A 23,466-nucleotide genomic window follows, 5' to 3' on the forward strand; every position below is an offset into this window, starting at 1 on the left:
CAAAATCATATTCATTTATAATAGGTTTAATTGCATAAATGGTCTCTTAATTAATTATGAGATTTCATATTGATCCCTTATTAATTTTTTTTCATATATAGTCCAATAAATTTTTTCCGTGTCCTTCGAATAAATCAATTATGTTAACTTTTAATAAAAAAAATGTTAACATTCGTCTTCCTCCTTCATTAACTTCATCCTTAAACCCAAAAAATTCATCATTTTCATCACCAAACCCATAAAAAAATTACTACTCCCTCCGTCCCATATTAGATGACCTAGTTGACTCCGACACACGTATCAATGCATATGTTTTATCTTTGATATCTTCCATTCTTTACTAAAAAAAATAATGAAAATTTAATATTTTAAAAATATTCATCGAGACGAATCCAACAACATCTTACATATTATTTATCTTTGTGAATTAATAAAAAAATATGGTCAAAGTATTTAAGTCAATAATGTATATTGTCACTTTAGTCATCTATTGAGAGATGGATGGAGTAATAAACTTCATCACAAAACAAAAACAAAACTCTCAAAAACAAAATCCAAAATAGTATCTTCATCAATCATCATCATCATCGTCATCGAAAATTAACACAAGTGAACTGTGTGATAGTGTGTCCAACGCTGAGCCCCGTCACCCTTGCCGCCACCAAGCTTCTCCGATCACCGTTGAGGTACGACTTTTATTGCTAAGCATCTCATTGCCAACAAATTTTTCCAAATCCAATCCCTTAAACTGATCGTATTATGTTCATTTGCGACGCCAAGTAAATAGTGAAAAAGGGTTTATCAATATTCTAATCTGCATAATCTAAGTAACCCTTTTCGTTTTGGATTTGTTCTACTTTTGAAATCAGCGGAATTTGAACTCAGTATTTCCCTATTTCGCTTTGTACACTAAACCTGTTTGATTAAATGCCTTAATGTTTGTTCCTTTGTTTTTCACTCTGCAATTTGCAAATCTTCATAATTCATTTTAGTTCGAAAGTGTTTTATTTGTAGAAAAATTATTGCTTTTGTTGTATAATTGTTTGGTTAGTTTGGTGATTTTTGATGTAGTTACTAGGTTTTGGAACATGCTGGGTTGTTTGTGGTGAATGTTGTTTGTGTAATCAGTTGCATTGCAATGTCCGGGGTTATGCATGCTCATTGATATTGTTCCTTTATTTTTTACTCTGCAAATCATCATAATTGATTTTAGTGCTTCTACAATGTGTTGTTGAATAATAACCTCACTCTGAAGCTCGCTTCTTTAATTTTACATACTGTTTAAATCATTACAGTTTTTCTTTTCATGATCTTATTATTTCATGCAACACTAAAAATTCAATACCTATGCGTTTAAGATTTGGGTTTAAATTTGTGTTAATTTTGGATGATGATGATGAAGATAATATTTTAGGTTTTTTTTTTTTTTAGTTTTGTGATAAAGTTTAATAATTTTTCTGGGTTTGGTTATGAAGATGATGAATTTTCTGGGTTTGAGGATGAAGTTGATGAAGGAGGAGATGAATGTTAACGTTTTTGAACAAAAGTTAACAGAATGAATTTACTTGACTGACGGAGGAAATTTATGGGACCATATTGGAACGAAAATTAACAAGGGGACCAACATGAAATCTCATAACTAATTAAGGGACCATTTATGTAATTAAGCCTTTATAATATCACGGGAAGATGAGATAGCTCTAAAATATCTTTTATTTTCTTTTCAAGTAACAAAAATAGTATCTTAACTTCATAACATTCATTCATAGTATCCATTTCGTTCCAAAAATAGTTGGACTATTCTCATGTTTCAAGATCTTTGTCTAGACTTAAATCTCGTTAAGTCCATGTCTTAAGATTTTAGTGAATTACAGTGTCACGGTCTTTCATTTTTTGATGAATCAGTATTTTTCTGATTAAGAAAAAAGAGAGAGAAAGAAAACACTATTTTTTCCCTTTCGCTCCACTTTTCTCCACTGTTCCAGTTTCCTTGGTTTATCTCTTGCTCTCGTCGAACACTCAAAGGAAATTCGCTCGGTTTAACTTCGATTTTCTGCTCATTCGGGTAAGCGCTATGATGATTGGTGAATAACATCTAAGACTAATAGTGTTGTTGCACAGAAACTGTTTGATTAAATCTCCCTTTTTATTCTTTGCTTTCTACTTAATGCTGCTTCTTTTCATACTTGTATGTAGGAGAAGATAATGGATTTCAGAGATGTAGCTCACAACTTGTATCATTCTATTCTTGCCGTAAGTCTTCCATTTTTATTATCATCCTTCATTAGAGGAGATCCTCTTCTGTTCTGCAACTAACTGCTGTTTCGGTAAACAACTTAATTAACCTCTTATAGCATAATAAAATAAGTTGTTTCATAAGTTATCATAAAGAGGTTATGGAAATAAGCTGAAAACAGATTATGGAGATTTTATAAGTTGTTTCCACAAACTCTCTCGATTAGTCTCACAAGTTCTTATGCCAGTATATAAGCTCAAATAGGTCAATTCAAACCGTCCCTAAAACTATATTGAAATAAGTTAGCATGTGAATCAGACCCAATTTGGATTAGTAGTTTATAGCTTATGAGAGCTTCTTAGTTAAAGAAAATTTACAGACAATGGAGAATTTCTAATAAGCTTGTACATGTCATAGAGAAGTGAAATGATAGAGCTTCTGAAAAAAATTGACTCCTAGTTGCAACTTATGCAAGAAGCTTTTGTTTAAAAACTCATAGTTTGATCGCAATATTTGTTTAATATTTTCTTTTTCTTAAGAGCTTCTTGAAAAGTTTCTCCAAACAAACTCTTGTACAGATTGGAAATCTTGGGCTTCAACTACTATGGTACTTTCTACAAATCATTGTCAGCGCATGGTATTACATATCAGTGGTGGCTAATTTGTTTGAAAGCTATTTCATCTCTTATGGAGTATTGAACAAATACAAGTCTCTTCCTATAGCAAAGCTTCGGTACCTGGCCATTGTCATAGAGAGTGAAGATGCTCATCGGACTTCAAAAGTTGTTCAACTTTTGCAGTGGCTGGACTCACTTGGTATAAAAAATGTATGCCTCTATGACATGAATGGTATGAAAGCTTTGGATGATTAGTGATGGTAAACTTTCTTTTACCTGGGTTGTATTATAATTTTTCTTTGAACTCTACGATATAGGAGTGTTGAAAAAATCAAAGGAGGCCATATTTCACACAATGAAGAATGCAAAATCCATAGAGGTAACGTTTTTTTTTTGTTCCCAGCAGATTGCTTCTATCTTAATATATTGATAAACTTATGTGGTGCTTTATGATACAATATTATTATTAACGTTCTTTTGAGTAGGCAGTGCATCTCATATGTTTTCCATATAAATCACATAGTTTCGGTAAATCTAATCGCCAGGGACGGAACTAGGTTGTAAGTAAAAGGGGTGATCGCTACCCCAACTTAAAAGATGTTGACAGCACTATACCCTCTAAGTTCATGCTCGCCCCTTCACAATGTGACAAGTTCTTTATTACTTTTGTTCTTGACTTATACACGTGTAATTCTATGTGCCATAAAATGCAAAATTTCACTTGCCAAGGCCCACTCATCAGTTCGTGTGTGTGTATACACACACACACACACACACACTGAGTATCACAAGGACAAAAAAACACAAATTTTAAAGTAAAGTTTACAAAAATATTTAATAAAAAATGATCTTTCCCACTTTTCTCCTCCATGTTCATTTTTACTAATTAATGTGTGTTACTTTCGCCACCCTTAACATATTTTAATACTTTATAAAAAAAGGAAATGGTGTGAAATATTCCTTTATTAAGAAGTTCGCCACCCTTATGATTTAATGCATTATTTTTAATGAAAAATTACATTATCCATTTCACAGTCTTGCTATAGTTGTTGGGTTTTGCTCCTAAATTGAAATTTTAGTAATCAATCTATAAATCTCTGAAATCTGAAGGGACTTAAGAATAATCTAAGTCTATTTTTGGTCTGTGGGGAATTATTACTATTATTTTTAAAATTGTATAGGAATTTGTAATCATACAATAAAACTTAAGAGAAATAGGTTTTGTGTCAAATTTGTATACAGATTTTTAAATATGCCTTTATTAGGACAACAGGAAATGGTGTGCCCCATGTCAAGTTCAATTTGTTTCACACCTGAAACTTTTTTAATACTCTGTAAAAAGGGAAGATTTTTGTTGAATACATTTTGTATCATTTCAGTTGCTCATTTGTCTTAAGTTCGTAAATGATGGGACCTGCCTATAGTATTTGTGGATGTCTCTAAGAAATTATTGATGAGGCGATGAAACAAATGTTTCTGTTGATATATCATATAAGCTACATGCCTGATGTGAACCTAGGAGAGACACTCTCGTTTGAGCAGTCATCAATGCCTCTCAATAGTCGGCTATGGAATAGTTAATGCGTGGGTAAGATATTGGTAAGTCGGAGGAGGGAAAAGCAAGGAAAGAAAATGAGTTTAGAAAATTATTTTTAATTTTAGGTGTTTTGGATGTTAGGTCAATAATAGGAGTGACAAAAAGTAGGCATGAAAAAGTACCTTCGAGTCCACAAGAAAAGTTCTCTCTAGGGCGAGGTAAAAAGGGAGAGAACATACTCTGATACAACAGCCCCATTTTTCTTCACACTTCATTGTTCTACGAATGGAGTTGGAATCCGAGAGATCGTCTCTTGAGGTAAGAGGAAGGGGCGGGACTGGCGGGTTGCGTGAGGTGCAGGATCTGCGGGTGACTGGGTTAATTAGTCTGGGCAACAGCTCGCTGGGTTCTGTTTTCGCCTGTCGCCGCTAGTTGTGGCTGCAGCTCTGTGCTCCGGCGCGGCGCGGGATGTGGTTTTGGGTGGGAGAGACTTGGTGTTTGAACGGTCTTGGCTGGTTTTTTTGGTGCCTTCTGTTGTTTTCACTTTGGGTGTTTTGCCTTTTTTTGTGTTCCCTGTGCTGTTTTGGTTTATGGTGCACTAGTTTTTAACCTTAAGCTGTTGCAAAGTGTAGATGAGGGGAATCTGCTAAAGTTGTTGGTGTCCAGATTTTAGTCCGTATAGTGGGTAGTTTGTTTTTGTGGCACATGTGTCGCTTTGTTCTCGGGTGTTCCGCTTATATACCGCGCCTTTGTATTTCAGTTTCCTTTTGCGGCCTTCTGCATCTTGTGCAGGTTTAGCGCTAATAATATTTGCTAATTCAAAAGAAAAAAAAAAAAAAAACAGATGAAATTTTTCCTCACACAAACTAAGAGAATGAGACCCTGTCTTCTTCCCCCTCTAAAGCAATGGAGGGAGAAATACCATTATTATTCTCTTTTGCTCTATTTCCATTTTTTCTATGCATCCATACGACTCATTAATATAAAATTAAATGGCTCATTCGACTGTAACTTCAACTGTTTTTTCATTCGTTTGATCAGATCTAGCTTTAACTCAATGCAGGAAGTTAATAAAGCTGTGACAGACCATGTACCTGATCACATGACCCTAGAATTTGTTTCTTATGTGGATGGGAAGGAAGCGGTGGCCAAAGCAGCTAACATGATTTTTGTTGAGAGTTCGAAACGACATAACTTAGATGGAGAACTTGATTATCAATTAGAGCCTCGCTTGAATCAGGCACTGCAAATAGTTGGTACGTTTGCTTCCTAAACCTACTACTAGTTCAAACTTTAAAGTGTTTATTTCCTTGTGCAGTATAACATTCTCTGGCTAATGACAATCTTGTTTGACTCTCAGGTTGCAAAGGCCCTGAACCTGACCTTTTACTGGTTTATGGACCTGTGAGGTGTCATCTTGGTTTTCCTGCATGGAGAATTCGGTATACAGAGATAGTGTAAGTTGTTTCTAGGATATTGTTATTTTTATTGCTGTTGTTTTCTTTATCATCATTGGGAGAATAAGAAGTTAGCTCGTTTGTTTTCATGGAGTGCAATAACAGTAATGAAGTTAGCTACTCTGTTACATAGGCATTTTGCTCTGCGTTAGGCTTATTGTGGATTAGTATGTTGATAATAAGAAATAGAAGTCCATGTAAATGAAAGTAGTTTATAATCATCGAATGGTCGGTGAATATAATTGGATCTGATTCAGTTTCTCTCCTTTTTTGTTATATTCTCTCTTTTGCATAGTAAACCTGTAACGAGGTTGCTAGTTGCTACTCCACAGCCATGTTGCTGATGCAGCAAACCTTAAAAATGAACCTCCACGCATTGCATAGGTTTCATGTGATGTTAGTATGAGAAGTTGCATTTTATACATAGCTTCGTTTTTCTATTTTTTAGTTGAATAGATTCCGATTAATGTTTCTTGCAGGCATATGGGGTCGTTGAACTTCATGAGATACGGTTCTTTAATAAAAGCCATTTACAACTTTACAAAGGTGCACCAAAATTATGGTAAGTTTTTAGAGTAATTTTAATTATTAATTGCATTTTGCTTCTAGCATCTCCATATCTGTTTGTTATATCTTATACCAGATTACCCAAAAACTAGCTCACATCCTTCAAGTAGAAGTTACACAAACCTATACTAGTATACTACCTACTTTGTTGACAGACGACCCCTTAGTCCTTACTCCTTACCATTATATATGATATATGATGTTTGCCTTTGAACTATAGGTACAGTTAGTGTAAAGTATGTTTTATTCTATATGTGATTGCAATTTTTTTAATTATTTTTTCGGGATTGCTAACAGGTACATAGGGAAGGAAATCAATCAGAAGTAAATTGACTGTGCAAGCACAAAGCGTAGGCGCGAAGAATAGAAAAATACCTAGCTATACATCTTGTGGAGGAAAAGGGTTTATGTGTTACGAACTTACGATAGAAATAGAATTACAAGTAATGATTTAGATTCACTCACTAAACTTTTAATAACAGAAAATTAAGTAAATTTTACCCTCACTAGCCTCCTCAGTGTTGCTGTTTGAGTTTTAGTTGCCCTACACTGTTGCTTTATTTAGCTGAAAGAAAAACCCATGTACGCTACAATGATACTGTATCTTTTGATTTTGATTATCTAGTGATAAATTTGAGAGAACTTATAATACACTAATTATAACTTATCTCTTGAAAAAAAAAAAACTAATTTTAAGTTATAACTTATTTTATGAATATACACGAGACAAATATTTTTATTGGTCAATTAATTAGAAATGATCTTTTACTAATCAAAACCATATATTGTATTTTAATCAAATAAAACACCGAAAAATGAAATTTGCGATTATTCTTTTCAACTTGAAATATGGCCAACAATCCAAATAACCCGTAATTTGGGATTATAATTTAATACATGAATATTATGATTTAGGCATATCATATTGCAAATCATGTTGTGAAATTTTGGTTGAAACTCCTTTAAATAACTATGTAGGTTCTTAGTTATTCTTTCGTAAACAATTTCTTCAAGATAACACATATTGTCTGACTACTTCATTGCGTCTTCCCAGCTCTATGGACAAATATATCATTTTTTGTACAAGATCTTAAGAAGTTTCGGAAGCAAATTGGAATCTTATGGATGAGAATGGTCATATACGCAGCAACACCCCCACTTGAAAGAATGACCATTTGAAACCTTGGCTTTGTAGGATAAAATGAAAATGATGTCAACTACTCTAATTTCTTTCCAATCAAGGAATCCATATTGCTTCCTTATAACTTGTGTACTTTTGTTTACATGTATTTTAATGATTTTGTTTAAAACATGTTATATTTAGACCATGAAACAACACATTTGGATTAATATATAATGGAGTTCAAGAGTATGTATGTGAAGTTGATCACAGGCTTTACAATTATTAGCGTTGTATTTTGTTTGAATCATAACCTATATTGATTATACGATTCTGAATTATAATCGCGAGATTCTTGAATACAGTTGTATTGCAGGTCTACCGTGCAAAATTGATCAAACATAATTGAGTTAATAGTGTTTTACTCCTCTGTAATTTTTTTTTTTTAGGTTCCGTCATTGTAAAAAAAAATTGTTTTAGAATACCCCCTAGGCCATCTGACTATGTACGCTACAATTACATTGGAGCCGTTTGAATTGACTTGTTTGAGTTTATCTACTATCGTAAGTACTTGCGAGACTGTTTAGAAGAACTTATAAATAACATATAGTTCCATGCATAAAACATCTTATAGTTTATATGGAAACAATTTAACTTAAACATCTTATAGTTTATACGAAAACAATTTAACTTTATTTTATCATTTGTTACAGAAATAGATTGATAAGTGTTTGTGTTATAAGCTACTCCCTCCGGTCATTATTATAAGCAAAAAACTACTTTTTAGGTTCATTGAATGAGTGATGTATGTGACCATTAATATAGACCATATACATCATTTATTCAATAAATCTAAAAAGTAGTTTTTTGCTTATAATAGTGACCGGAGGGTACAAATTAAGTTATTTATCTAAATAGGGTCATTTGTAGGCTTCTTGTGTGAAGAATTTGATGTAATGTTTTTTCCTTTGGTCCTATCATCCCACGTATAAATTTCGGCATAAACTTCACGTATATCATATATTATTTTTTAGGAGAATGTTAACCAGTGCCCCCGGGGCATTGGTTAAGCACCAAATAAAGTAAGTTTTTATCAAAAAGTAATGTAATTATTACTTGATAAAAAGTGGCAGTTTATATTTCCAAGACAGAAATTCTATTTATAGATTCCTTAACCAGTGCCCTGGGGGCACTGGTTAACAAGACCCTATTTTTTATATCAAAATGAGTTCCACGAGTTTACAGTAAATGAGTAGTTGAGTATCATAAACTTCATATTTATTTTACAAACTATCTAGAAAATTTGTCTCATAAATATAAAGTTTATTGAACATATATTTTTCAAAAATTGTGTATTGTGAATTTAAAGTTGATTGAAAAACATGGAAAGGTACGATTGTAAGGGAAACGAAAATAAAATAAAAAAAAATCGTATTTTTTGTTAAAATGGAAAAATGTTAAGGTACATTTCCATTTTAGTGTGTTTAGTAACAACTAACACGGTGGATATATCAGAATTACAGTAACTTATCACAATGTCACAAAGATTACAAAGTGTAATTTTTAAAAAGTCATGATAAGTCACGGTAATTCTGACACACTCACCATCGTCCCTAAACATTAGGTTAATGAATTGTGAGTAGAAGTGAGGAAAAATCCTAAGTCAGCACCAACAGCAAGTCAAGCAACCAACCTTTGGGCCAAGTACATTAGCAGTTTTCACAGAAAGTTCCAGGAAAATGCACGAATTCTTATATATAGTACAGTAGCATCATCATTATTTGAGTACTTGTATTATTAGGCTTTGAGGTGAGACACTGCACGAGTTCAAAATGCTTCTACTGTGGCTGCAATAACCGGTATAGTCAGGCTAATTTTTTTATGGGAAAATGTTAATAAATGTCGGCACTTGATAAGAAATTTAAAATATAAATTTTATTTTAAGATTCGTGTATTCAACACATTAAAAGATCTCGACGTTATAACTGTGATTGGTTAGGAAATATGAATTTGTTTGTGTTGGATATCTACCAAGCAATTTTCACGAGGTGAGATGAATTTATTTTGAATGTAATTTTTTTTGTATCCACGTTCATGATTCATCTCGTCTCATTTTGGTTTCTATGCTACATACTTAATTTTGTTCTTGTTCATTGCTTTTATTTCGTGTAGTCATAAAGTTAAAGAAATCAACTCCAATTGTTTTATTTAGTTATTAATTAATTTGGTGTTCTATGAGAACGAATTAAGGAATCAACATTAGAAGTTTGTACTAATTTAACCATCCAATCTCTAATATTTTTAGTATGTTGTTTTAATAGTTTAATAATGATAAATTTTGGAGAGAATAACATCAGTTTAGAGATGAAACTGACTACTTGTTTTTTCTATCAAAATTCAACTGTTTATGATTATGATTATGAAAATAGTAGTATAACTATAATTAATTGTTTTATCTAAAAACAAAAAGATTTTTGTGGGGAAAAAAATCGCAGCACTCTTGTCCCGTCGCTTTAAGAATCCCAAAAAGAGAAAACGACAAATTGGTTGGCCTATGCTGCTTTATTTTTTAATACAGCTTTGAAATTAATAATACTTTTTTTTTTGTCAAGAATAATACAATTTTATTTAAAATTTAAATTAATAGTACCCTACACTTGTCCCGTAAATGTAGTTCAGTTGATAGCTACCAAAGATATTATGTGCAGGGGCTGGGGTTCGAACCCCGGATTCCCCACTTCTCCATACATAATGTGTGTGAATCTAACCTAGTGATCAAAAACACATGTGGAATGGATGAATGTTTTAAGGCTCGTATCCTTATCACTGTAAATCTTGATTTTTTGTACATCTTAGTTTTCCTGATTACTATTACTACTATTGTGCCAACATTATCTTATAAGTGCATATCACTTGTTGTCATTAATTGAAATGTATTTGCTAGTATCCACCCACTCATTTGAGTTTTGAATGATCTTTCTCATTCAATCACCAAAGACCTAGTTTTTTTTTTTTCCATTGAGAAACACCAAGGCTCTACCTCTACGTACTAAATTAAATAGTGGAGTAAGTACTAAACTAGTTTATAGCATATGAATTTATAGTTGATAACCGATAAGTTAGTTGCCGGCAAATAAGTTTTTAATTGGTTAAATTTATAATGTTTAGTAAATTAGAGGTTGAACTATCTTATAAATTTAAAATGACATAAAGAAGTATTTAATTATTTTGAATTAAGACAAAGCGATAATATTCAGAGAGAAAAAAATGATAAATTAAGCTATTTAAATTAGCTTATAAAAAATCCTCTAAAAAGAAATTAGCTTATAAAAAGATGTTATAAACTAATAAAAATAAGTTATAAACTCGTGAGAAAACGACAATGAATCTTTTTCAATCATCCTTATTTATTAATTTTGTTAAGTCTGCAACAACTTAACCTAATTTTTTTCCCTCCACTAATCTCTTATTAGGTTTGCAACAATTCTATACTAAAATTTTGGCTCTAAATTTGCATCATATATGTTTTTCATTTCTCTCTCTAATAACCGTGAATATTTTTCAAAGCAAAAATTTAATAGATATCTTAATCCTTATCCTTATTTATTAATTTACCGTGAATATTCTCTCTCTAAATTTGCATCATAAATGTTTTAATATTATTATTTATCTCTAATAATTTTGTATCTTTTTATCTTTTTCCTTTATAATTTCTTTTATTATCATTTGATTGTAATATTGTATCTCTAATAATCTAATTTGCGTTTATTGATCGACCCATGATCTTACAGGTTAAACATTATTTATTGGTCTCTATTATAGTCGAGAAGACACGTGCGTCGCACGGGTGAAAAGTCTAGTAAGAGGTTATAAACTATAATGTGCTTGTCAAACAGTCCCAACTATATATCCCTTTCAAAAGATGGCTCAAGTTGCACCTATAATCCTGTAACATTATCATTACTTAGGATCCATTTTTTGGCTCAGCCACAAGACAAAGGAAGGTTTGTTGGGTTGCTAGTCAGTCTCCCACCATACATGGAAAAACCCATTTGGAATATACAAAATTTGTTTATTACGCCATTTTACGTAAAGCACTTGGTGGTTCCCATTGACATTATAATATATCCCATCACCCTTAATTTATAATAATCCATAATTAGAAATATCCCATCACCCTTAATTTATAATAATCCATAATTAGAAAGTTAGTTCAAATGTCACTTACATTTAAAACAACAAAATAAAAATTAAAAAAGGTTTGTGTAAGTTGGCATGCCACAACCCTGTCTCCAGTTACCCTTTTGTCTACTATAGTGTTGCTTCTAATTACTTGGACAATTTTCATCCACCTTTGTTTAGTATTTTTATCCATATAAGTTTTGATAGAGTTTACAAATTACACACATTCTATACATCGACCACAGAGTAGTGGTGTCTTTCACTCTTAGTAGTGACTCTCATATATATTACTATCAATCTCTATTGGTTTCTTACTTTTTTTTATTCTTTGTCTTAACTGTATATTTGACTTTTGTAACCAAAAATAATTTATATTTGACTATTCAAACAAATCGATTTAAGAAGAATGAACTTATTTAGCTTGTCTTGTTATACAAGTTAGGCTAAATAAGTCTTATGTAGTGGTTTTTTTTTTTTTGACGAAATATGTAGTGGTTTTATTTTTTTTTGACAAACAAATACTCATATTATTTCATTTCTCACAATAGAGTGAATACAAGATGGAATCAAATCAAACACTTGGTGACGAGCATACATTCGTGACACCTTTGCTAAGCTATGGGCGACAGAGTTTGCTTGCCTCCTAACAAAACTTATCTTAAAGTTTGGAGATTGGGATAGTAGAGACTTACATATAGATATTATAGTACCAAACTCAGCTTGATTATTAGTCCTATCAACTATGCTATCGACTACTAGCTTACAATCTAGCTCAAAATGCACATTTGATATTCCCAATTGTCGAAGCTTAAGAATAGCATCATGTAAACCAATTGCCTCTGCTTCCTGCGGTGGTGGATTTCCTTCATGCCATGTCGTTGCCGCTGTGATAAAATGACCTCGGTGATTCCGGATACACATTCCAATCCCGAAGCTATGCTGTTCCGCAAACATTGCTGCATCAACATTGCACTTAACGTAGTTCGTCTCTGGTGGCTGCCACTGCATAATATTAATCTGTTGCTGCTGGCCCTGCACAGAGTTCAGCACAGTATTAATATGTTGCTGCTAGACCTGCACAATATTCAGATTTCTTGCTGCCTTCCATTGGAAAAGAGTGTCGCGCGCTAACTGAATTGCGACATTAATTGGTTTCATATCTCCATCCCATACTTTATCATTTCTCCGACGCCACAAGCACCAAAGAATCATTGCCAAATCAGCGCCTTCACTATCTGTCATCCTGCATAACATAGAAAAAAAACCAATCTGCTAAGCTAACAGCAACCGCAGCCGCATTCTGAACTAGATGCCACCTTCCTACTGAAATCCATACATTTTTTGCCTCCTCACACCCTATAAAAACATGCCATTCATTCTCATAATTAGTTTCACAAAATGGACAGCTATCCGTACATTGCACACCTTTGTCTTGTAGTCTCATACGAGTTGGGAGAACACCTCTCAACACCCTCCATAAGAACACCTTGATTCTTTGCGGAATCTGCATTCTCCACATCTTCAACCACTCCCCCGGGACTCGATACTCCTCATTATCAATAAGTGTTTCCATTGCATAACGATAGGCTGATTTAACTGTGTAAATTCCTTGTGAACTGAATTTCCAGATGCGTTTATCTTCACCCTCCCTGTTGATAAGCACTAACTTTGCAATGGCTGCCTTGTCTTGCTCGTTAAACAGCTCAGCAATCAGCCCCTAATTCCATGTTACACCATTCGGGTCCATCAAATCCGCAACCTTCAAACTTTCTGTCCCTTGAACTCTTGTACTTGACACCACTGAATTTTTATCTTCCCTCAACCAAGGATCAGTACATACCGCAATGTTCTTACCATTTCCAATTCGCCACCTTTGACCTCCTCTAACTAATACCTGTGAAGCAAAGATACTACGCCATACATAACTTGGGTTGTGGCCTAGACGAGCCCCCAAAAAATCAGTGTTCGGATAATATTTAGCTTTGTAAATTCGAGCAACAATAGTATCTTGGTTGGTTAGAAGCTTCCAACCTTGCTTCCCTAGCATAGCTAAGTTAAAGCCAAAAAAGTGTCTAAAACCCATACCTCCATACTCCTTCCTCATTGTTAGTTTGTCCCAATTTAACCAATTTATCCCTCTCCCTTGTCTCCGATTTGTCCCCCACCAAAATGAATTAATCATCCTTTGAAGCTCCTCCCCCAACGTCGTCGGTAATAAGAATGTGCTCATACAATATGTTGGGATTGATTGTGCAACTGATTTGATTAGAACCTCACGCCCTGCCTTTGATAAATGCTTGTCGGACCACTGTTGTATCTTTCTCCAAATTCTATCCCTCAAGTAGCCAAACATTGCCTTTTTATTTCGACCAATCATAGACGGCATTCCGAGATACTTCCCACTTCCAAGAGTCGCTGTAACCTGAAATATATTTTTTATTTCCTCTCTGTCCGCATCAGGTGTGTTCCTACTAAACATTATTTCTGACTTCTGGAAATTTACCGCTTGTCCGGATGCTGCTTCATAGGTCTGCAATATCTCCTTTAATTTTGTAGTCTCTCTATTGTTGGCCCTGCAAAACAAGAAACAATCATCAGCAAATAACAGGTGTGTGAGAAGCGGAGCTCCTCGACACACCTTAACACCATGAATGTCTCCTCTCTCCTCTGCTCTTCGTAGTAAAGCGGATAGACCTTCCGCACACAATATAAACAAATAAGGCGACAATGGATCGCCTTGCCTAAGCCCTCTTTTTGGGATGATTGGACCCACTTTCTCTCTGTTTACAAGCACTTGATAGTTGACATTTTCTATACACATAGACATCCAATTTACCCACTTTTCATGAAACCCCATTCTATGCATGACTCGCTTCACATACTCCCACTCAACTCTATCATACGCTTTGCTAATATCAATCTTCAACGCCACTTCCCCCACCTTTCCTTTCCTTTTACACTTCATTCTATGTAGTGGTTTTATTAAACATTATAAGTAGTGGCTTCAACCGTTAATTGATGAATACAAAGAGTAACGAGTTCAATAGCTTAATAGGTTGGTGTGCCAAAGAGAATATCTTTTAAAAATATATGAAAGAAATATTGCGTAACTTTCACAACGTGGCGAAGTAAATTTTGAAAAGTTCAGTTGAAAGATCTTTATCTACTTATTTAGTGCTTGTTTGGTGCAACTCTCTTCACTCTTGCAAAAGTACAGCTGCAGCGCTGCCCAACAACAGGGATCCGTACCCTATAATTAGATAGCATGGTACGAAATACCAATATTTATTGGGTTTTGCTAACAAATGTCATAAGAATATTGTTTAAAAAATTCACAAAAAGAAACTTTATATTGAAAATACAAGTCAAACATTTGTAAAAGTTATAACTACATGAATTTTAATATAAAAATTACTACTTTTAAATACCTAAACAATGTTCTAAAAACACTTGTTAACGTTTTTCATATTTATTTGTAAGGCATTGTGTACTTAATAGCCAAATAGCTAGGTACGATAAATTTTTGGTGCATCATGTTAAAACAATAGTATACACTACCACCTGTAAAACAATATTTCAACTGTAGGACCTTCTACTTTTTTGCACAGCTTCTCCTAACCTTTATGTGGAAGCATTAATTTGAGTCTTTGGAGACAATAAATTGTATAGACATGTTGTGAGGTTGGATGAGATTCTTTAGCCAACACATTTGGAAAACTTTAGAAAAAAAGGCAGGGCAACCCGGTGCACTAAAGCTCTCGCATACGCAGGGTTTGGGAAGGGGTCCCATCATTTGGTGTATTGTACGCAGCCTTACCCTGCTTTTTACACAAGAGGTTGTTTCCAGAACTTGAACCTGTGACCTTCCAGTGACATGACAACAACTTTACCAGTTGCGCCAAGGTTACCCCTCATTTGGAAAACTTTAGAACTCATTTTTTTTTTGTTATTTTTTTTATATTTTTTGTTAATTTTATTTGCTAACTGATGCGTGTTAAAATAATATATATTCTCAACACATAAACTAATGTCAGGATACATTGTCTTAAATTATAGTATAAAAAGATCAAACACACATGGTTAACTCAGGGGTGCTACTCTCTTGAGGTTTGTGACTCTCAAGTTAACCATGCAACAATATTAAGGTCAAATCTTAAGAATGTGACCTTGTAGCTATTCGAGGGTAATCCTTCTAAGATTGTTAAGAATGGTGATTGGTGCCTCTTTTGGATGGTGAAGATACACGTGGTCAACCAGATGATGTGTAGATACAACATGTGCCTCCTTAGAAGACAACTTAAATCAACCAGATGGAAACTTAAGATTGGTTTTAAGTTTTCTGGATGTATTTGTGTTTACCGTGGTATCTTTTCTCGACGTTTTACAACAAATATTTTTGGCGTTGTCGTGTTTTGTTCCATCTTTTTTGTAACTTGTTTACATTTTTGAGCATATATCCATATTTTGTCTTATTTCTGTATTTGTGTTGTTTTCCTTTATATCTTTCGTTTAACGATTTTCGTTGCTTCATCATTTATGGGATACTGACTCCCTTTCCTACCCCCCAAGTTATCACTTGGATCGAGGCAGACATCATTGTCAAATTTTGTCATCTTTAGATTTGCCATTTATTTTGGACTAGATTCCTTCTCTACTCTCAAGTGAATACTTTGTTCTAGGTGGACTTTTTTGTCAAGTTTATTTTTGGTGTTGTCTTTGGGAAACAAATTGATGCCCAAGAGGTATGTTTGGCTACTTTCCTCGTTGCTCGAGAAATATGGAAGAAATATGGATTCTCATGTATGACCTTAAGACATTAGGAATATCTTCAACCAACTTTAGTTTGGATTCATTGAACCTTATTATGAGTTTGTGTAATATTATCTTGTTTCATTCCTTTCCTTATCCATTAGTCTGGGGCATTCCACTAGAGTTAAGTGCTGCAGAGATGACACGTATTGTAGATTTTTTTTGAAGTTTATGTCAGTGAATTGGGTCGTGTTGTTAGTAACCACTGCTTAGGAAATTTTGAAATTTGTATAGATATTTGTTTTAAAGAACTTCAAAATGTTATTTACATTAATTTTGGCTAAAGCATCAACCTCAATCTATCAGGAAGAGTTTGAGGAGGTCCACTCCCCACCAATTGAATAGCCATGGGAGAGTATGTGAAGTAAGTTCAATAGTAGGCGCTGGATGGACGTCGTAATTTTTTAGTATTTGCTACATTTATGAACGTGTTCATTGTCATCATCGTCCATCATAGGTTAGTAGTATCCAACACAAAGGAGTTTATTCGTAAGTGTCTTGAAGAAGAATATCGAAGTTGTTCAAATGCGTTAAGGGACATCAACCGTTCACCGTATAAGATGTTGTATTTGCAACAACTACAACACTCAGGTCCATAAGGGTTTAAGGAATGCTTATAGGTTTAAGTGAATGAGAAAAATATATATTTCACATAGGAGTGAACCTCTTATATAAATGGCGCGTCAAGGTCTCTATGTCTGAAACAGTCTCACGATTGAGAGATATCTGCACGTGAATCACATATCGCCATCTGATTACCATTAGAAGGTCGTGATTTAATCAGATGGCTTAATCCTCAATGATAATGGAGTCGATGTGAATAGTCCCGATCATTAGCGAGTTATTTGTAGACTCGATCTCATTTGCCATACATACTGGACCTTAACCCAATCTAAAATAAATATAATTTATATGAACAAAGCACACGTTAAAAGAGAACAATTTATCCTAAAAAAGTTATGGTGGTAAAAAACAAAGTAAAGAAAATTTACCATTTTAGACAATATCTAAGTCATAAAATCATGAAAAAAGATTGATAAACACCCAAAACCATCGAGATAGAGAAATAAAATAACGTGTTGACTGAATGTATGAAATTTAAAGATGTTTAAATACAAGAGTTGTAGAATTAAAGTTTGTGTTTGATCAACTAAAAAATAAGGAATTGAACATGAGAACTTCAATTGATACTTTGCTTAGATTGTAAAACTTTTCTAATGATTGTACAAGCCGAGGGATAAATGACACAACAAAAACTAAATTTTGTTGTCTTTCATTAAACCACAATTACAACATTTTGTCAAAAAAAAAAAAAAACAATTGTTTAAATACCAAATTAACATTTTATCCTCTGAAATTTTGTCGTCTTTGCATATTGTGCTTTAGTAGATCAAATACAATCTAGAAGCATTAATTTATCGAAAGTTAACAGATGTAAAAATGAGGCAACGTTTGGTGAATTGGCTATGAACTACGCGCAATTTCATTTTCAAAACAATCCACTTTCAATTTATACCACCCCATGTCATAATCATATAACAACTGTTACAAAAAAAAAAAAAAAAACTCATATAACCAAATTTGTTTTTTTTTTTTTTATTCCATTTGAAATTCTTGTCACATCACATGCATGGTACATTGGTACCAAATCATTTTTCTTTAGGGAACATGGGTACCAAATCTTATTAAATTCACAAACATTATAAATAAATACCCAAAAATTACAAAGAGAGGTAAAATTGTACATCACAAAAAAATTACCCCATCATAAAAAAAAAAAAAAAGAGGGGTTACCTTACCTTTTTATTTCCTGAAAAGAAGGGTAAATGACTTTACTTCTGAAAAAGTGATAATACATACACATGCCTTTGGCTTTGACAGAATATAGAAAATTCAGGGTTACTTTTGTCTATTCACACCCTCCACCTGAAGAAGATACACACTAGTAAGTAAGTAACAACTGCTACTAGAAAGTGAAGGAAGGAAGTAAGAGAGAGAAACATTGATTTTGGGAGAGAGAGAGAGAGAGAGAGTGTGGCCACCTTGGAGACAGGAAAACAAACTCAATTTGTTTGGTTTTGGTTTACATGTTCTGTAAAATTCCTGTTCTTAAACTTCCAATAATTTTTCCATTAATTTAGAAGAAAAAAAAAAACAAATTTTTTTAATGTTGGTGTGATCCAAAACTTGTTCAGTTTCTTGTTTCTGACAATGTTGTTGGAACAATAACATTTATTCTTCTTCTTCTGTTACTACTGACACTTTGAGAAACCTCTTTTGTTTTTACTTTGGTTGTTGCTTGTACCTTCTTTCATAATCGTTCATGGCTTCAAAATCCAGGTTTGTCAAGTTTCATACTTTACTGTGTTTTTTGCTTTAAGATCTGATTTGGGTCACATTTTCTCTTTTTTATTTATATTTTTTGTCTATCTGGGTTATTATTGTGAGATTTTGATTAATGGGTTTGATCTGTTTGGTTGAGAAATTGTGTAAATTTCCCAACTTTATGTTTAATTTTTCCTTCATCTGTTTAAATTTTTGTGCTTTTTTGTGTTTTTTGTTTTTGTTTTTATCTTGTTTGTATGCTCAAAATTTGAACTTTAGAGTTGGGTTTTAGTTAATTTTCGTTATTGTTTTATTGTTGCATCTTGATTCTTGATATTTGATGTTTTTGTTTTTACTATCTGTGATTCTGGCCCTAATGCTCCCTTATTTTGCTTGATGAATTTATCTTTGTTTGTTGAATTTGGCTTGACAATGTAAATATAGATCCATTATCTGATTTGATAAAGGTGTGACATTTTGTGTTTTCGTAATTTATAGTGTCTTGTCTTTTTTCTGTTTCATTTAATGCAATGCTGATATTGGTATTTACATTGTGAACTTGATAGATCTGGTTTATCTGAAACACTCCCCAACAAAGCATCATCTCCAGCTACTCCTAACAAAGCTACTCCAGCATCAACTCTCAGCAAAGTACCACCAGCAACTCCAAACAAAACATCCCCGGCTACTCCAAGAGTTAGTAAACTCGGCAGAGGGGTATCTAAACCGGAATCTGAGTCGCCTTCACCTTTGCAAACTTCACGCCTTTCTGCGGAAAAAGCATCGCCACGATCTTTGAATTCAAAGCCAATTGCTGAGAGGAAATCGCCGAGACCTACCACACCAGCTGATGTAAGTTAGAGTAAATACACAGTGTTCCTTCTTTCTCTGAGATCGAGTTATGTTTGGCTTGATTAGACAGTTGGACTTTTTTTTTCTTTCCAAATTTGTTTTTGGAAGAGGCATTTGAACTTTCCAATTGTCTCATGAAAAGTGTAAAAATAATAATAATTAAACACCTGAAAATGTGTGACCATGTTTTAGACTGTTGATCTTAGGATGCTAGTTGTTTGACAATTTTTCTTGGATTATCATTAGCTTCTTATTTGTTATTCTGAGATGTCCAATATGTCGGTAGTGAACTGTCAGCTATGTATCGTTAATTAAGCGTGCTAATTGATACATGAAAAAATAACTGCTGCAGTCATGCTTTTTGTTAGTTATCTGTACTCTGATATGTGTTTAATATTGTGAAAAGCAGCGTAAGGTAGTTTTACATTGATGTCCAACAAGAATCAAACATTTTGCAGTTATTTTTACACTGCGGTTACAAAGTAGACTTATGTGGTAATATCATGAATTTTGATTGGATATCGCTGTGAAACTATTTTGAAGCGGCAGTGCATCTCCATTAAACTTGTTTAATATTTTCTGTATATTTCAGAAGCATACCCCAAGAGCTGTTGCAAAGAGTTCCGAATTGCAGACACAGTTGAATGTCGCTCAAGAAGACCTAAAGAAAGCAAAGGAACAGCTGATTCAGGCTGAGAAAGAGAAGGAAAAAGCAATAAATGAGCTGAAAGAAGCACAAAGATTGTCTGAGGAAGCAAATGAGAAACTTAGGGAGGCAATGGTGGCTCAAAAGCGTGCTGAAGATGATTCTGAGATTGAGAAGTTCCGAGCTGTTGAGCTGGAACAGGCTGGAATTGAAGCTGCTCAGAAGAAGGAAGAGGAATGGCAGAGAGAGCTTGAAAGTGTGAGGAACCAGCATGCTTTGGATGTGTCTGCTCTTCTCGCCACCACTCAGGAGCTTCAACGAGTTAAGCAAGAACTTGTAACGACTTGTGATGCAAAGAACCAGGCACTGAGTCATGCCGACGATGCAGCTAAAATTGCTGAGCTTCATGTAGAGAAAGCGGAGATTCTTTCGGCTGAACTGATACGTTTGAAGGGCTTACTAGATTCAAAGCTGGAAACCGAGGCTAGTGAAAACAATACTGTATTGGAGCTGCAAAAAGAGATTGAAGCTCTTAAGCAAGAACTTGAAAAGGCAAAGGATTACGATGAAAAGTTGGCAGAGAAAGAGAATTTGATTGAACAGCTTAATGTGGAGTTTGAAGCTGCTAAGATGGCTGAATCTTATGCGCGTAGTGTGCTAGATGAGTGCAGAATAAAGGTTGAGGAATTAGAAACAAAGGTTGAAGAAGCAAATCAGTTAGAGAGATCTGCGTCATTGTCCTTGGAAACTGCAACGAAACAGCTAGAAGGAAAAAATGAACTGCTGCATGATGCAGAATCTGAAATTTCTAGTCTTAAAGAGAAATTGGGAATGTTGGAAATGACAATTGGGAGGCAAAGAGGAGATCTTGAGGATTCAGAGCGTTGTCTTCTCGCGGCTAAGGAAGAAAATATTGAAATGTCGAAGAAGATTGAATCTCTTGAGTCCGAGATTGAGACAGTTAATAAAGAGAAGGCTCAAGCTTTGAACAATGAAAAACTTTCAGCTTCAAGCGTGGAAACCCTATTAGAAGAGAAAAACAAACTTATCAATGAATTGGAGATTTGTAGAGATGAAGAAGAAAAGACCAAATTGGCAATGGATAGCTTAGCTTCTGCGTTACATGAAGTATCTGCAGAAGCTAGAGATACCAAAGAAAAACTATTAGCCAACCAAGCTGAACGCGAAAGCTACGTGACTCAGATTGAAGATTTAAAGTCGGATTTAGAAGCTAGCAAAGAAAAATATGAGTCCATGCTTAATGATGCACATCATGAGATTGATGTTCTTACATCTAGTATTGAAAATTCTAAGATGGATATTGTGAACTCCAAGGGAGAGTGGGAGCAGAAAGAACATGATCTTGTCGAGTGCATAAAGAGAACTGAAGAAGAAAACTCGTCGTTGGGAAATGAAATAAATAGGTTGGTTTCTTTACTGAAAAAAACCGAGGAAGAAGCCAGTGTGAAAAGAGAGGAAGAAACTCAACTGAAGGAGAATATGAAGGAAGTTGAAGCCGAGGTGATCCACCTGCAGGAAGCACTTAAAGAAGCACAAGCTGAGAGCATGAAGTTGAAGGAGAGTTTATTGGATAAAGAAAACGAGTTTCAGAATATTTTTCAAGAAAACGAGGACCTCCGATCTAGGGAATCAGCTACCATCAAGAAGGTGGAGGAGTTATCTAAGTCGCTCGAAGAAGCTACAACACGAAACACGAATGAGGAAAATGGTGATCTTTCTGATAGCGAGAAGGACTACGATTTGCTTCCTAAAGTAGTAGAGTTCTCAGAAGAGAATGGGCATGGAGGAGAAGGTAGCATATTTAAGGAAGAGCTTTCGGTTTCGGCCAAAGAAGAAAACATTGTCTTGGATGACAAGTTTGAAAAAACAGAATCTCCAAAACCTGAGAATGTGAATGGAAAACTGAAGGAAGAAGATGCGAGGAAGGAGAAAGATGATTCTGTTGAATTGAAAATGTGGGAGAGCTGCAAGATAGAGAAAAAAGAGTTTTCGCCAGAGAAAGGAGCGGAACCAGAAGAATCCTTTGAAGAGGAAGTGGAATCAAAGACAGATGGTGGTGAGACAAATGGAGCATCTGTGACAGAGAACATTGGTGATGGTGGAAGCTCACCAACAAAGGAACAAGTGATCAAGAAGAAGAAGAAGCCTTTGCTTGGCAAGTTTGGAAGCCTGTTGAAGAAAAAGAGTGGTAGCAATAGCAACCACAAATAGAACAATACTTTGCTTTTGATGGTATATTTGAACATTAAAGTGTTTGCATGTATTTGGTTTATTGTGATTTTTTGCTTCTTGGAATAGGTTTTTAAAGAATGAAGAGGCTTGTAATATTGTTTAGGATTCTTTCTCTGATCACTTCTTTTGAGTTGCACACTTTTGCATGTTGGCTGTGAATTGAATGTGATGATGAAATTCTAATTTTTTGTTTTCCACTTTATTCTGCTTTCCTCTCATGTCCCCTTATATATAGATTTGACCAAAAAGAAGTGGCAAATTGAATTGTATTTTATGTTATCCTAATTCTAGGGAACGTTCAGAATATATGATGTTTAGCTCCACACAATATGTAAACAAATGTAATACAAGTTCAATTTTACAATGTTGAAAAACATAAATTTCGGCCAATATCCATGATTGATCATCTAGAACATGACCCAAGTGGATCTTACATAAACTTTTATGATTAATTAAAATTCAAGTAATTTCTACACTTTTATCATTTTTACTACGAGTGTCGCAAAATAGCGAATGAAACCCCGTGAATTTCAATGTTGATATACATAAATTTTGGTCAATGTTCAAGATTGGTTATCTAGAGCACGACTCGAATGATCCATGTGATTATGTGGAAGATCTTATATAAACTCTGATATTATCTTATATTTAGTTTTTATTTACTGTCAAAAATATTGACCTACCTCTGCCATTGTTATCTACCCTTGGCCTCCTACTTTGAATTTTGTATGTTTTGGTTTGATAATCATGACCAGAAGCTAAAGCAATATTGTGAGAGTTTTCTATTCTAGTTTCTAGAAAAGTAAATATTGGTCAATGTCCCAAACCTAAGCCTGGCACCGAGAAAATTGAGTTCCCAACTTCA

At 34.1% G+C, this 23,466-nt stretch overlaps 2 protein-coding genes across 6 annotated transcripts; both read left to right on the top strand.

The window, feature by feature from the left end:
- The first annotated feature begins 580 nt into the window (after positions 1–580).
- On the top strand, positions 581–7,071 carry LEW1 (Undecaprenyl pyrophosphate synthetase family protein). Of its 5 annotated transcripts, none has more exons than XM_085712265.1 (9): positions 581–686; positions 1,476–2,065; positions 2,197–2,253; positions 2,815–3,085; positions 3,171–3,232; positions 5,454–5,646; positions 5,751–5,847; positions 6,327–6,409; positions 6,712–7,071. In XM_085712265.1, exons 3-9 carry the CDS (start codon positions 2,206–2,208, stop codon positions 6,717–6,719), a joined length of 762 nt encoding a protein of 253 aa, XP_085568391.1. In that variant the 5' UTR covers positions 581–686; positions 1,476–2,065; positions 2,197–2,205; the 3' UTR covers positions 6,720–7,071. The 5 variants fall into 5 exon arrangements, with proteins under 5 accessions (XP_085568391.1, XP_085568393.1, XP_085568392.1 ...); XM_085712267.1 differs by having other exon boundaries at positions 1,906–2,065; XM_085712266.1 differs by having other exon boundaries at positions 1,986–2,065.
- Positions 7,072–18,493: 11,422 nt separating this feature from the next.
- On the top strand, positions 18,494–22,784 carry LOC146919008 (WEB family protein At3g02930, chloroplastic-like). The gene is made up of 3 exons (XM_085712274.1): positions 18,494–18,865; positions 19,417–19,702; positions 20,295–22,784. Exons 1-3 carry the CDS (start codon positions 18,849–18,851, stop codon positions 22,578–22,580), a joined length of 2,589 nt encoding a protein of 862 aa, XP_085568400.1. The 5' UTR covers positions 18,494–18,848; the 3' UTR covers positions 22,581–22,784.
- Positions 22,785–23,466: the final 682 nt, after the last annotated feature.

The sequence above is a fragment of the Medicago sativa genome, chromosome 5 (genome assembly GCF_051527215.1).
Source record: "Medicago sativa cultivar Bolivia chromosome 5, Bolivia_mono, whole genome shotgun sequence".
Classification (NCBI taxonomy): Eukaryota; Viridiplantae; Streptophyta; class Magnoliopsida; order Fabales; family Fabaceae; genus Medicago; species Medicago sativa.